General features: G+C 36.7%; 1 protein-coding gene across 2 annotated transcripts in view; it reads left to right on the top strand.

The window, feature by feature from the left end:
• The window catches only part of LOC115215587 (epidermal growth factor receptor), a 190,661-nt gene that overhangs the window by 120,750 nt on the left and 53,127 nt on the right, over positions 1-16,784 (top strand). The window contains exons 3-8 of one of the 2 annotated variants that reach the window (XM_029784797.2): positions 2,200-2,334; positions 4,682-4,765; positions 5,698-5,819; positions 7,617-7,758; positions 10,414-10,515; positions 11,576-11,681. In XM_029784797.2, the coding sequence (XP_029640657.1) occupies positions 2,200-2,334; positions 4,682-4,765; positions 5,698-5,819; positions 7,617-7,758; positions 10,414-10,515; positions 11,576-11,681 (691 nt within the window). Of the gene's footprint in view, positions 1-2,199; positions 2,335-4,681; positions 4,766-5,697; positions 5,820-7,616; positions 7,759-10,400; positions 10,516-11,575; positions 11,682-16,784 lie in introns of those variants that run through there. The other variant, XM_029784798.2, reaches the window with a different exon arrangement.

The raw sequence follows: 16,784 nt of genomic DNA, 5'->3' as shown, positions 1-16,784 counted from the left end.
TATGCTGTGCTTGAGAGGAAGACCCATCAAGCCAAATGAAATCATAGTTGTGGTGGATACTAGTGTCATGCAACTGGCACTCATGCCGAGGGCACATAAAAGCACCCGTTACACTCTCTGAGTGCTTAGCATGAGGAAGGGCATCCAGCTATAGAAACCATGCCAAATCAGACTGGTGTCTGGTAGAATATTCACCACTTAAAAGTAGAAGTTGCATTAGAACACACATATACCGCAATATTTACTAAGAGAGAAAACTCTCATATGGTTATTTGGTGCGTATAAGCACATTATAGTTATAACCAACAGCAGATAATCACCACTACTTCCAAACAGCAAAAGTGGCAGTGATTGTCTGCCACTGACAATAACTATGATATGCTTTTATGCACCAAATAAACATATGAGAGGTTTTCTCTCTTGGTAAATATTTCGGTATAAGGTGGCGAGCTGGCAGAAACATTAGCACACCGGGCGAAATGCTTAACGGTATTTCATCTGCTGTTACGTTGTGAGTTCAAATTCTGCCAAGGTCATCCTTGCCATTCATCCTTTCGGGATCGATAAATTAAGTACCAGTTACGCACTGGGGTCGATGTAATCGACTTAATACCTATGTCTGTCCTTGTTTGTCCCCTCTGTGTTTAGCCCCTTGTGGGTAATAAAGAAATAGGTAAATATTACAGTATTTGTGTGTTCTAACACACCATCCACTTTTAAGTCGTGAATATTTTACCTTTCAGTATTAGTACTGCTAAATTTATATAGGTATATTGGTGTATCTTGGAAGTGTCATTCTGTCACTAATAAACATGTGCACCAGTTCAGTTTCACTTCTTTATTATTTGTCAGTTGTTTAGCTATCCCTTGGATGACATCAGTAGCGTAGAGAGGGGAGGCTGGTATGAGTGGGCGACAGCTGGCCTTCCATAAACAACTGGGAACTTTCTTGGTGCAATCCCATGGTCATTCATTATTTAACCAACTAATTAACTTCGAAACTGACCTAGAGCAGAGAGTTGTGAAAGATGATAATAGGACTGTGTCAAATATGTCTGATTGATTGGTTAATTGGATGATTAAGCAAACTGTCTTTTAGTTAGTTGGTTACATTGTGAACTGACAAATAGTAATCCTTCATACTACAGCACAAGGCTCAAAATTTGGTGATGGGAGGTGGCTTGTTGATTACATCAACCCCAGTGCACAAATGGTACTTATTCTTTCAACCCCAAAAAGATGAAAGGCAAAGTTGACCTTGGCAGGATTTGAAGATCGACAAAATGCATAGCAGCATTTTGTCCAGTATGCTAATGATTCTGCCAATTCACTGCCTTCAATTGACAAATAATAATAAAAAAGTAAAATTGAACTAGTGTGTGTTTATAATTGGCATAATGACCCACCCAAGGTACAACAAAACCTGTTGCAATACATGAGTTTCTTTTATCAAGAATCATACAAACCAAATATGAAAACAATATATATATATATATAGTTAATCCAAACATGAAAACACTAAGAGAAAACACACTACAACGCGAGGACATGGAACAAATATAGTATTATTGGACACTCAGGAAGGAAGAAAGGGAAGAAGGATGGTTTTGCGTTTTGAGCGGAGCTCTTCGTCAGAAACATAGGAAAAGGAAAAATCCAGAGAAGGGAAGACGGAGGGAAAAAAATTGCCAACGGTACACACACGGTCACATTTCCAAATATTTATATATACTTGGAAAAGGATGCGTGGCATTCGATCCTATAATAATATAAATAATATATAAATATATGTATATGTATATATGCATATATTTATATATTATTTATATCATATATACATACATACATACATACATACATACATACATACATACATATATAAGATTAAAAGGATTTATTTAAATAAGTATTATACCAATGTTTTCATAATGGACTTATTATAACTTGATATTATAAATATCCTCATTTCATCAGCAATTGAATTTTAAATGAAGAAAAATATATTGTTTGTTATTTTACTTTGAAAACTAGAAACCATACATTTGACCCCCACCACCTGCCAAAAAAAACCCCAAAGAAATAGAAGGAAAAATATATTGTTTTGGTTCAAATAATTATTGTGCTTATATACCATGATGTTTTTTATTTATCCAATCTTTTTTTACTTTAACCTTTCTCCGTTTCTGTTTTATAATCCAGAAATCCTGAATGGAAAAGTTGGATTTATAGACAATCTCCTACTGTGTTATGAAGTGACAGTCAATTGGACAGATATTAATCCCACTTCAAATCCACCAGTCATATTCATCCATTCTGAAGGCGTGCGGAGGCAATGTATGTCATTTTTTAAAAAAATCTTTTTGATGCATTTCACCTGTTCATACTTTATGTAAAATGACACTTTGCACACACAGTGACATTAATAGGGTACAAAGGATATTTTAAATAAAAAAAATTTTTACATTTGATGTTTTATATACAATGAGGAATTGGAGATGATTCTTCAGAGTTGTGTAATTATTTAAGTTTTTACTTGTTTCAATCATTTGATGGCAGCTATGCTAGAGCACTGCCTTGATGTGTTTTAATCAAACAAATCGACCCCAGGGCTTATTTTTTTAAAGCCTAGTCCTTATTCTATTGGTCTCTTTTGCCAAACTGCTAAGTTACTGGGACATAAACACACCAACACCACTTGTCAAGTGGTGGTGCTGACAAAGACACAAAGACACACTCAGAGATATATTCATACATACCTATAAATATGTGTGTGTGTATGTATGTATATATATATATATATATATATATATATATATATATATACACACACACACAATGGGCTTCTTTCAGTTTCTGCTTACTAAATCCACTCACATCACCTTGGTTGACCCAAGGCAATAGTGGAAGACACTTGCCCAAAGTGCCATGCAGTGTGAGTGGATTCAAAGCCATGTGGTAGGGAAGCAAGCTTCTTACTGTGCAGCCACACTTGTGCCTATCTGTGCATTATTTGAGCAAAATTATTAGCTCATTTCATGAAATACTTAACCTTGATATTGAAGTAAAATATATATTTTTCAATTTTATTTGAAGGATGTAAGTTAACTATTGCTTCTTGCCTTAAGAAAAATATCATGTGAGTAAAGGATTAAACTTTCAGCTTCTGTAAATATCTTAACTAGATCATTCTACTCTCGAGACTCTGTTGAAGTCTACTTGTTATGGTCGTTGTGCTGTATAGAGAGAAATGGTATGAAGTGGCTGGGTTATGTGCTGGAGAAGGATGAACATAAAAATGAGAGGACGATGGAAATAAATGTAGAAGAAAGCAGATGAAGAGGAAGTCTAAGAAAAACTTATAATATAAGAAAAACTTATATATTTGTGTATTTTAAATATCAGAGAATATTTGTGTGTATATTAAATGGTAAATCTAATTCGGTATTATAATATTATGGCTTTAATTTCAAAACAAACCTTCATTGAACTCAATTTACTAATTATCACCACTAAGAGTTTCTTAGTGATTCACAAAAAATTTTTAACTTTATTGTTTAAAAGTTAAAAATCAAATGTTTTTACTTTTTCTAACTGAAAAGCATATGACATTGTGCAATGCCCTAATGTATCTCACACATTACATTCTATTAGACACAAACATTCTTGGTGAACTAACAGAACAGTAAAACGATATGATTTGATAATGATTAATCACTGAGATCATGAATGTTGGCGGATAACTAAAAGCAGCTGAATTGAGGTTTCTTCAAAGGCTTGTAGCGCTTAGTGAAATACATTATCCCTCTTAGAGAGATATCATACAAATAACATCATGGCAGATAACAGCCATCCTTCGGCTGCTTAGGCCCAGTTGTGTCCACTGCTCTGATTGGTTGGTTTTGGTGCAGTTTTGACTCTTGCTTTATTTCGTGCCAATGTTTAAACCAACCAATTGCAACCTTCTGATAAGGTCCTGTAACACAGTCTTCCAGGTTTTCTTCTGGAGCCTCTAGATTATTATAAAACCTAGCAATCCATTGAATTGCTTGTCTTTTGGTCCTTGACCATTGACTGCAGAGTGACTCAGCCATGTTCCAGCGACAGACAGTGACTACACCACTGCAGCATTGAGAGGTCACAGATCCGAATGTTGCAGAGTAGACTCACAAGATGGATTTTTCAAGCCAATCCAACTGGCAAGAGACATAGGGGCAAACCAAGAATGAAATGATTGGATAATATCCATAGTCCCAGTCAGTCACACTTGGAAATCCAAATGTAGACTAATGTTGATTGCTTCTGACAGGTTGCAATAGAGGAGGTGCCTGAGGATTCTATCCCAGAAACCATTCCATAAATAGTGAATGGGTATATATGGGGGTGATGAAAAGTTCCTGGCTTTGGGTAAAAGAAAATACAAGAGGATCAGTTAATTATGATTTTATTCAACATGTTCCCCTCTTGGATTCACACACTTATTGCAGCAGTCCTTTAGTTTTTATAAGCCCTGTAAAAGAACTCAGTAAGTTGGGTCTCCAACCAGACCTTTCACAATACCCATACAGCCAGGAACTTTTTAGTACCCCTTCATACAAAACCACTGAGACTTGGAACTTGTCTCACTTGTTTCATGCAAGAGGTATTTTATTTCATTTAATTGGTTTATTGTATATATTTACAGGTGAGCCATGCCACTCCAGCTGTTATCAAAATACCACAAAACGAAGAAATTGTTGGGGTTCTGGACCAGACATGTGCCAAAAATGTGAGTTGCATTGAACTTATTTTAACTTCCCTTTGTGTTGTAACTGAAGGTGTGTGACTTAACAGTTAGGATGTTGCATTCACAATTGCAAGATTGTGGTTTCTGTTCTTAGACTGGGTGGTGTGTTGTGTTTAAGAGTAAAACACTTCATTTCACATTGATTTAGGCTGCTTAGCCATAGAGGGGTAACTCTGCAATAGATTGGTTTCCTGTTCAGAGAATATGTTGTGATTTTAGTCATTTATATGTCATGGAAACTGGATAACTGACCCTATGAGTCTAAAGACTCAAGACAGTCGTGACCAAGGGACTTAGTTTTCTGCTATAAGTTTTCATTGGTCTCCTTATATTATCTACCAGTTGATTATTTTAATTTTAGTACCCTAGACACATCCTGCCTTACACAACTTGCCCTATCACCTTTTCAAATCTCTCATCCTCTTCTCTGAATTCCATTATCAATCCCTTCTCTCTCCCTTGTTCCCTCCTTCATTCCCCCCTCATACTCCCCTCTTACTATTCCTCATCTCTCTCTGTCTAGAATCATCACTCACTCTCTCTTCTATCCTCCCTCTGTTATAGGGGATACTTTACAGTCTTAGCTTTGCATGTTATGGGGTGACCATTACTAATGCTAGTGTCATGAAAAATGTACCCACAACACTCTTGTTGCTTTGAGATTTTAATGAGGTAACTGTTAATTTTTAGAATAATATTGTAAGATTGGTGTGAGAGGCCACATCTGGCCTGTTTGACCATGAAGCAGGTAGAATATTTTGGCCAGATATGGTCGGTTTAAATGCTAAAGGGTTAAATTTCAAAATTAAAATATTTCTCAATTGTTTTGCATTTTTATTAAGATCAGATTTTGTTTAATGTCAACAAAAAAAATATTGTTTATTTTTGTCTGTTTGTTTTGTTTGTGTTTTTAGTGAGTTATGGTCCTGTGTGCAGTGCTTCCTGTGACAATCGTTGTTTTGGTAAACTGCCGAATCAGTGTTGCCATTCTCAATGTGCAAGTGGATGTACTGGGCCCAAGAAAAGAGATTGTCTTGTACGTAGCATTTTGTTTGTAATCATTGGTATTATATCTACTTACATTCTTCCATTGTATATCTATTTATAATTATACTAAAGTACAAAAGAAACGTCACACTGTAAAAGATTATTTGTTTCACACACGATATTGACATTATATGGATTTTATTATTTTTCTAGGTAATTTGACATCAGGAAGTTATCACTGACCCACAACATCACTCCGTTTTGAAAACACAAGGATTGCATGTAGGGTTCAAACTCACTCACTTTTCGTGAACATGGTAATGCTTGTGAATGCATCTTTATGAAAAGCATGATGCACATGCAAAACGTTGACTCATTGGGTATAAAAGGCACCCAAATTTACCAGCCTGTCATTCGTTTTCTGAACAAAGCAAGCATACCGAAACTGACATGAAATCAGAGGGAGTAAGCCATCAGATATCTCCATGCTGGTCAATGTCCATGGGTTAGTGCTAATGACTTGAACTGCAATATTCAGACAACTGAGTGGCTGAGGGAATGATACAAAGTCACAAACAGCACAAATAATTGTCCACGCAGTGGCCGACTGAGGGTTACAATAGCATGTGAGATCACCACCTGCACCAACAACACTTATAGGACCAATTCTGATGGGCAACAGAATCAGTTATACAGATGATAGGGACTCACCACAGACCCATTTGTGCAAAGACAGTTTGCCACTGGCTTAGATCTTTCAATCTGTCTTGTCAACATCTGGCTAGGGACCCCATCCTCACAGATCCTCATCGACAGGTACGTCTGCAGTGGGTTCAAAAACGTCAGAACTGGTGATATCAGCAGTGAAGGATTGTAGTCTTCTCTGATGAAAGTTGACATTACATTTCTGTGACAGATGGCAGACCTTGGGTCTGGAGAAGAAAGGGTGAACATCATGCCGATGACTGTGTGGTGGAGAGAGACTCATGTGAAGGACAGAGCATCATGGTATGGGGCAGGATTCCACTCAACCAGAAACTTGGGCTGGTGGTCTTCCAAAACATCAGCCAAGGCCAGGGCAGTAGAGTAGCTGCTGCTCATTACATCAACCAAGTGTTGATGCCTCATATTGTGTCATATTTTGCCCATCATCAAAATCATGTGTTCCAACATGACAACACCCGTGCGCATACTGCCAGGTTGACAACAGAGTTCCTCCAACAGCACAACATCCAGACACTGTCATGGCCTGCCCTAAGACCGGACTTGAACCCCACAGAGCACCTGTGGGATGAAATCTAAAGAAGGCTAAATGACATCCATCCAAGGCCAACGACTGCAGCACAACTCCCTGCGAGTTTTAACAGAGTGTGGGTTGCTTCGTCAGTTGTTTCGTGCATTCAATGTACAGAAGATGCCTGGCGGTAATCAATGCTAATGGTGGTCACACAAGATATTGATTTCATCTCTTTGGATCCAGGATACTCCATCATTATGTGATATCAAACCTGTTTCAGGAAATAATGTTTCATCATTAATTAGCACTCTTCAATCAAAATTATGGCAGTCAGTTGATAAACCAGTTTCTGTTTAGAATATGTGTGATGTTTCTTTTGTGGTTCTGTTTATGATAATATAATAATATAATGGTTACATAAATGAGGCCTTAGGGTGTTATCATATATATTATGATAATACAGTGAAGGTACATGGCTTAGTGGTTAGAGCATCAGGCTTACAATTTGATATATCATCATATCTTCTGTCTTTTTATTTTTCTATCTTTCACAAACTTTATCTGGAATTATTGTGTTTTTATGGAAATACTTTCTTTTATTCCTTATAGGCTTGTAGGAAATTCAAAGATGATGGTGAATGTGTTCCATTCTGTCCTCAAATGTATATCTATAATGAAAAAACTTTCCAATGGGAACGGAATCCAAATTACAAATATTCCTATGGCTCTCTGTGTGTGAAAGATTGTCCAAGTGAGTTAAACACTTTTAAAATAAACATTTCTACTAATTGACAGATGGATAAAAAAATCACTGCAGTTTCTTTCTTCTCTCTTCATGTGACACACCTGTTTCACTGGCATCAGCAATCATGGGCCTCCATGCCAAAGTTCATGATGTTTCAGGGGAGAAAAAGTTGCAGCAGTGACTTCCCATTACTTTCTGCCATTATTCTTACTAGTCTCTTGCTCTTCCAAGCTTGTCTTAATTAACTCTTGGCAGAGTTTCATATAGCATCAGTACATGTCCACACACCAGTGGGCCTGTGTGACATATGTCTAAAGGTCAACCTTTCTCCCAGTCCTACATGATTTAGCCACAAAACCATCTTCTGTTATTTGACTCCATACTCCCTCAAACTCTTAAACTCTTGAGCTACAGCCTCCCTACAAGATGCATTTTAATATCTTGCTCAAGACTACACAGAGGTTTAACATATCAATATTCATCTACGATAGCCAAGTTGAAGGGTAAGAGGTTTGCCCTTCTGTGATTATCGGCATAGGACAGTTTCCACATTCAAAGATGGCAATTTTGTAGTTACTCACAATGATTACATTCCAAGTTGTATATGCAAATTATATTCTCATGATTGAGAAACTAGTATCTTCTTGTAGATTATCTAACAGTTTGAAGTGCCACTTCTTACCTTAAATTATCTTGGTCATTCAAAGGACAGATGCATGTCATTAAAAGCTTATCTTATCAGTGACTTCAAATGTTATTTTGATAACACACTGTTATTTTGAAAACCTTTCCTGCTGTGATATTCAAGAATGTTGGGGGCTGCTTTTTGTTTTATCTTGTCTAACCTTGCAAGTTTACTTGTTGACTCCACGAGTGCCAGTCTCATAAAATAAAAAGGCATCCAGTACACACTGTAAAGTGGTTTGGCATTAGGATAGTCATCCAGCCACAGAAATCATACCGAAGCTGATAATGGAGCTCAATGCAGTCCTGTAGTTCATTGGATCCTGTCAGATTGTCCACCCAACACCAAAATGGAAAACAGATGTTCTATACACACACATGCACGCATGCACACTTGCACACACACTTAACACAATAATTTATTATTTTGAAAATGGTGAATACAATTACTATTTCAATAAATTTTTATTAAATTTTATCGAATGACATCCTATATCAGGAAATCCAATTTATGAAACTCTGCTTAGAGGAATCATATCAAATGTGAAGTCCTGACAGAATTGTCATTGTATTTGAAATACCTAGAAACTATGATTCTTTTATATATGATGAGAATCTTCAAATGTGACTTTTTGTTACACCCTCCCCTTCCATCACAACCAACTCAAACTCAATTCCATTCAACCAATCTGATATTTAAACCATCCCTATCTGGACTAAATATTCTACCTCCTTTATGTTCATGCTCCTTTATGTTCAAACCAGCAATATCTGACCTCTCACGCTTACTCTACAATGTCATTCTAAAAATAAACAATCATATAATCAAAATATCAAAGTTACAAGACAATGCATGATTAGTTTTTAAAGAAATGCGAATAAACTTTACATTTGACAAAGTAATCTGAATGCCAAAGGTTTAAACCAATCTGACATTTAACTTCTAGTTTAACATTTGACATCGATGTAGTTTCCGGCCAACTTCCCTTTCATCAGTTTTTCACAAATCTTTTCAATTCTACATGATAAAGGAAAAATGAATTTGTAAATCAAATCCTGTCCTTTACTTTGAGATAACTATAAAATGTTACATTTTATGAAATTTTACCATCAGAAAAACAAAAGGCTGCTTCTACTGGAGAGTTTGGAAAGCAGTATCTTAACCCTTCTGTTATCATGTTTCTGTTGAAATACATTGCCTTAACTTCAATTTTTTAAATAATGAAGAATCTAGTGAAATAATTTTGTCGTTATTTAGCTGGTGTTTGGAACATTTAGAGTGAAATCTTGTGTCCTGAGGGTGCTCCTGTACTCTTATCTTTGAATGCAGGATTCAGTGTCTCATCAGGCAGTATAGCAACTCTGTAGGTGTTTCAACCCCTTTCACTTGTGATGCTTGAGCTGCCTGGGGTCACCCACAAATGTAGGTGACAAAACTCCCACATGACAGCACATACTTTCTTGAGTAAGATGTTCATGAACATGGGCCAGATGTTTCTGTCATCTTAACCCTTTCGTTACCAACCCGGCTGAAACTGGCTCTGTAGTACAAATGTCTTGTTTTCATAAGTTTTTAATTAAAATCTTCCACCAAACCTTAGTCACAATTTATGTTCCTAACACTAGCTTAATGATAACTAAGTTCTTTTGCTAAATTCTTTGTTATATTTAAAATAATTGAAAGAAACACAGAGCATCTCAAAATAAATACAGTAACGAAAGGGTTAAATGTTTGATCTTGCTTCACCAGTTGTCGTATCTCTTGAACCAGTAACCTTAACATGAATGTTTGATGGAGGGTTTTGATTTGGATCACTTCAAAACAGTAAGTTTTGAGTGGTAGAAAGGCAGTCTAAGGCATATTTTTATCAAAAGGGTAAACATTAAAGGTCAGCAGCAATATTTCTCATATTCTTTGTCCATTTTCTTTTAGCTTTCTAAGTGTATTCTATCAGTGTTATTAGTCTGTTGTTACAGAGCATATGTTGAAGGATAATGCTGCATGTGTAAGAAAATGTCCTGTGGAGAAGCAAGTAATAAACAACACCTGTGTGAAATGTGACGGAGCCTGCCCAAAAAGTAAGTGTTCTTATGGATTATTTTATTGTTGTTGTTGTTGTTGATAATAATAATAATGATGATTTCAAATTTTGCTTCAAGGCCAGTAATTCTGGAAGAGGAATATGTTGATTACGTCAACCTCAGTTTTCAGCTGGTACTTATTTTATTGACCCCGAAATGATGAAAGGCAAAGTCAACCTGGGCGGAATTTCAACTCAGAACCTGAAGACTGACAAAATGCTGCTAAGTATTTTCCCCAGAGTGTTAATGATTCTACCTGCTTGCCACCTTAATAATAATAATAATGAGGCCACTATGGTCGCAACTCAAATTTTGAAAGTTGACTTTGCATTTCACCTGTTTCAGGTCAATAAAACAAGTACAAGTATGTGTGTATATATATATATATATATGTATATATATATATATATATATATATGTGTGTATATGTATATGTATGTCCCCAGACTGGCTCCTGTGTTGGTGGCACATAAAAAGTACTATCTGAATGTGGTCGATGCTAGTGCCACCTGACTGACTCCCTTGCCAGTGACATGTAAAAATCACCCACTACACTCTTGGGGTGGTTGGCATTAGGAAAGGTATCCAGCTGTAGAAACCTTGCCAGATTAGACTGGAGCCCGGCACAGCCTACTGGCCTACCAGTCCCCATTGAAACCATCCAACCCATGCCAGTATGGAAAACAGACGATAAACGATGATGATGATGATGATATATGTATATATATAGCAGGGTGTGTGTGATATTCTTTTGCCAAATTTTCTATTATACAGCATAATATATATATATACACACACACACGTATTTCTTTCTCTCTCTCCCTCACTCTCTCTCTCTCTCCCTCACTCTCTCTCTCCCTCTCTCTCTCTTTTCTCTCCTTCTCCCTGTTTATATTCAACATCTTTATTAATCCCCTTCCCCAATTTTCTATTGTTCTCATCATGTCAGTTCCTTTATCAACTCCAGAAAATTCTTTGCAGCCGACATTAAAAATTATACTTTTCAAATGTTGTTCCTTCAATTCTTAATGTTTTTCTGCTTTTTTTATTTTTATAGCCTGTGAAGGAACAAAGCAATGGTTGACTTCAAAGAATATTAAACTTTTCAAGGACTGTACCATTATTGAGGGTAATCTTGTTATGTACCAAGTATCATTCGATGGGTAAATTATCTATTTCATATTTTCATTGATTACAAGGCATGATAAAAAAAACCTCAGATTCACAATTTTTTTATAAATGTTCCAACTGAAAACTCACAGCATGCACCAATTCAAACAAAGAAATGATAACTGCGACAAACTATAGTAAAACATTGACTACGTGACAACTCCATTATGACCAGCCCAATTTTATTTTTGTTATACCAATGACCATGCAAAATATGGGAAGGTTTTCTGCCATACTCTATCAGTTGTTTCTTTTTTCAATTGTTGTTTGACTATGTGTCACATACAATGAATGAAACAATAAGGCCGTGATGTTGATGAACTTATTCAACTACAGTAACGAAAGGGTTAACCCTTTCGTTACTGTATTCATTTTGAGATGCTCTGGGTTTCTTTCAATTAATTGTAAATATAACAAAGAATTTAGTAAAATAACTTACTTATCATTCAGCTACTGTTAGGATCATAAATTGTGACTAAGGTTTGGTAGTATATTTTAATGAAAAACTTATGAAAACAAGACATTTATACTACAGAGCCAGAGCCGGTTTTGGCCGGGTTAGTATCAAAAGGGGTCATTAGTAAAATATGCCATGCTTTTACTAATTGGTATTTAGGTACCTGCACAGTAGTTATGAAAAGACATAGACAACAGGTAACCTCTTGACTCTCCCACCTTTTCACCCAACAGCACACCCAAGCTGTAACAGCTGAAGGGAGAGAGAGAGAGCTACCTCGATATTCAGCTGTTACTCATTTTCATTTCACTAGACTGGAGTAATGTTAAAAGATGTATATTGCTTAAGGTAACAGTGCACTGCTTGGTCCAGGAATTAAGCCTGAGATATTGGTTTCAAATTTTAGGATAAGGCCAGTAATTTCAGAAGAGAGGCTTAAGTTAATTATACTGGCCCCAGTGTTCAGCTGGTACTTATTTTATTGACTCTAGAAAGGATGAAAGGCAAAGTTGACCACTGCAGAATTTGAACTCATAACATAAAGATGAACAAAATGCCACTAAGAATTTAGCCCAGCATGCCAACAATTTCTGCCTGCTCACTACCTGAATTAAGCCTGAGATATTACAATCATGAGCCACATACCCCTTAAGTCTATATGCCTCTAGTGGTGATGAATTTCACTCAAGTTATTATTATTCAACTTGTTATTTAATGATTTAATTAACTCTTCAAAATTTCATAAGATTTTTGTTATTCAAAACTGTAGAATAGAGAAAACTTAAAGGAATAAATAAAATATGCACACATACAACAGCAGAAAAGTCTCAAGATGAGAAGGCCATTATATGAATGTAATGACCAAATTCTATAGTTATTTCAAAATTGGGTTTGTCTGGCAAGTAATTTAATTTGAGATAGTTTGTTGAAACTAAAGCAACTTACAGCATGAAAGGCTCATTCCAAAATACACAAAATCTGTTAAATTTGTTTAAGCATTTATTATTTTCTATCAATTTTTTGTTGTACGGGCATGACTGTGTGGAAAGAAGCTTGCTTCCTGACCACATGACACCTTAGTCAAGTATCTTCTACTATTGCCTCAAGCTGGTCAGTGCCTTGTGAGTAGATTTGGTAGATGGAAACTGAATGAAGCCTGTCATGTGAATATATATATATATATATATATATATATATATATATGTATGTATTTGTGTTTGTCCCCCACTCCTGTTTGACAATTGGTGTTTGTGTATTTACATCCCCATGATTTAATGCTTTCGCAAGAAAGACTGATAGCATAATTCCTAGGCTTAACAAAAATAAGTTCTGGGGTGAATTTGTTCAACTAAAACCCTTCGAAGCAATGCTCCAGCATGGCTGCGGTCAAATGACTGAAACGGGTAAAGATAAAGATAATTGCAACCTGGTAAATGACACAGTTTCGTTGCAACTGGTTTGTGGACAAGGCTGTTGGCCAATATACCTGTTCAGTGCCATAAGTGACCACCCTCACTGAGAGAAGAACAAGAGTGAAAGTGCATACCACAACCATGAATTTAAAAAAAATGAACTGACCTACAAGAATCATCACTTGAGGACAACCTAAAATGGCTGACCTATTTAGATGAGAGAGAAAAAAATTATAATTATATTAAAATCCCTGAAGCCTATATGTACATACAGGCCAACAGCCTTGTTATAGACTAGTTATAGTGGAATTGTATTAGTGACCAGGCTGCAGCTAGTGCAACGAAAATTTTAGCTTGAAATAATAAATGTCTAAGTGAAGTCAACAGTTTTCGTGTTTGGAATGGTTTATTTGTCTTCCACACTCTAATTGATCATTTTGGTTATTAAATCCAATATTTTATATTATTATACTCGATAGATCACAAAGAGGTTATATATAATATATATGATATATAATGAAATTATTGTATACAGTGCTCAGGTGCACCACAACTTGTCAGAAAGTGCATATAAAGTACATGCAGTAATGTAGAAATGTCTGGAAAGTGAACATGCTTGTGTGTGTATGGAGGGAAGAAAATCAAGTGTAGTGTTGGCGAATCTCAGGAAGCATGGAAGTTTTGAAGGATGCAGTGCTCCGACAACTAACAACCGATGCCGGCAGTTTGTTCCACGCTTCAGCAACTCTCAGCGTGAAAAAATGTTTCCTGAAGTCATGGGAGCTGTGCTGTTTTCTTACTTTCTAAATATGTCCACGGGTGTTAGATGGGTGGAGTTTGAAGAGGTGCTCAGAGTTATTGTTTGTGCGATGGTTGATAATTTTATGGGTGTCTGCCAAGTCAGCTGCCAGACGTCGGAGTTTCAATGTGTCCATGCCCAGGGAAGTAAGGCGTTCAGGATATGGCAAATGCCTGATGGAGGGTATTCTTTTGGTTGCACGTCGCTGAACAGCTTCCAGACGAATGATGTCCTGGGCAAGATAGGGGTTCCAGACCGGTGATGCAAATTCCAGGTGAGGTCTTACCATAGCTATATAAAGCCGCAGATAGATAGCCGGAGAGCGGCTCACAAAGGTTATATATGATTTCCTTAGTATGAGCCAAATTTTAGCACTTGAGATTCTTTGTGGGTTCCATTATGTTCTATCTCTGAGTGAATTATAAATGGATAGTTTTAAAGCCCCGAGAAACGTACCAAGTAAAATTTTAGTTAAAATCATCCGTTTCGTAGATGAATGCAGTTAGATTATCTAAGAAATATAACTCTGTATTATTTCTAATGGAGTTATCTTCCTTGCCATTTCATTTTATATTCATCACTAGCTTAACAACCGCGCAACATGTGGACTATTAGGCTAGCTTCTGCGGAGGGCTAATTGGGCCTAAGGCTCAAAACTAAAGAGAGCTAAATAGCATGACTATGATAAATCTATAATGACTATATTGCCCCCGGTGATCTTTGACCAGGACGGATGAGAATTAATTTTGTAATGTAGTCATTCTCTAATTTCTTTATTGCCCACAAGAGGCTAAACGTAGAGAGGACAAACAAGGACATATATAAGGATCAAGTCGATTACATCGACTCCAGTGCGTAACTGGTACCTATTTAATCGACCCCGAAAGAATGAAAGGCAAAGTCGACCTCGGCGGAATTTGAACTCAGAACGTAGCGGTAGACGAAATACGGCTACGCATTTCGCCCGGCGTGCTAACGTTTCTGCCAGCTCGCCGCCTTCTTCAGTCCTAAGTTGAATTCCAACTGTTGGTCAATTTGTCCCAAAGTTGTTATCTCAACATAAAATTAACGAAGCAAATGCCAGTTATTCCTCCCTTGATCTCTAACGTCGTCTAACGCCAACCGAGATAGCATGAATCAGCCAAGCTTTTCCTGCTAGAAATAGCCACCCAAATGCTTTCAAATCAGATCCTTATGCTGGATGTTCTTGAACCAAATGAAGGGCAGATTTTCAATCTTGGGATCATCCTGATTCCAAAAAGGTATAATATGTCTATGTAAAGCAAATGTAGACGGAGATACAGGGGTCCCAGACAAAATTTCGCGTTTATTATTATAGAAGGATTTACAAATGTAAAAACATTTTAAATCTTCAGTGTGGTTTACTTGATTGTTACAATGTCATGTGGCCTAAATGAATCACCCCAATCAAAACTCATCCTGAGCCTTTACATTGTCACTCAATATGCTAGAAATAGCTGTCAAATACACTTTCAAACCACAGTCTTAATATATGTGTACATACGTGTGTGTGTGTGTGTGTATGTGCGTGTGTGTGTGTGTGTGTGTGTGTAGCAAGAAGTCTGCTTCTCAACCACCTCGTTTGGGGTTCAACACCACTTTACGGCACTTTTGGCGAGTGTCTTCTATTATAACCCTAGGCCATCCAATGCCTAGAGAGGAGATTTGGTACATAGGTAGTAAAAGAAGCCCTTTCTGCATGTGTGTGTAGATATTTTTTATGTTTTTAATTGTTTCAGTCATTTGACTGTGGCCATGTTGGGGCACTGCCTTGAAGTGTTTTAGTCAAATGAATTGCCTCCAGGACTTGTTTTCTGCTTTTTCTCTTTTTAGGTCTAGTATTTATTCTATCAGTCTCTTTTGCTGAACTGCTAAGTTACAGGAATGTAAACACATCAACACCAGTTGTCTAGTGGTGGAGGGAGGTAAACACAGAGACAAAATCACATACACATACACATACACACGCATATATACATATGTACATATATATATACACACACATACAAACACAAACATAAACACACACACACACACACACGCACACACACATATCCAAGCTTCTTTCAGTTTCTGTCTGCCAAATCCACTCAACAGCCTTTTGAGTCAGTTCAAGGTGCCATGCAGTGGGACTGAACCCAGAACCATGTGGTTGGGAAGTAAGCTTCTTACCACACTGCTACACCTATATCTATCTATCTGTCTGTCTGTTTGTCTGTGTGAGAAATGCCTCTAAACATTTTGCTTGACATGCTAACAATTCTGCTGGTTCACTGCCTTACACACACATATATATCATCATCATAATAATCATCATCAGTCTCATCATTTAACATCTATGTTCCATGCTGGCATAGATTGAAGACTTTGACAGAATCCAACTTGTAAGATGACAATGCCAAACTTT

The sequence above is a fragment of the Octopus sinensis genome, linkage group LG9 (assembly GCF_006345805.1).
Source record: "Octopus sinensis linkage group LG9, ASM634580v1, whole genome shotgun sequence".
In the NCBI taxonomy this organism is placed as follows: Eukaryota; Metazoa; Mollusca; class Cephalopoda; order Octopoda; family Octopodidae; genus Octopus; species Octopus sinensis.
This window is presented reverse-complemented; position numbering and strand designations above follow the sequence as displayed.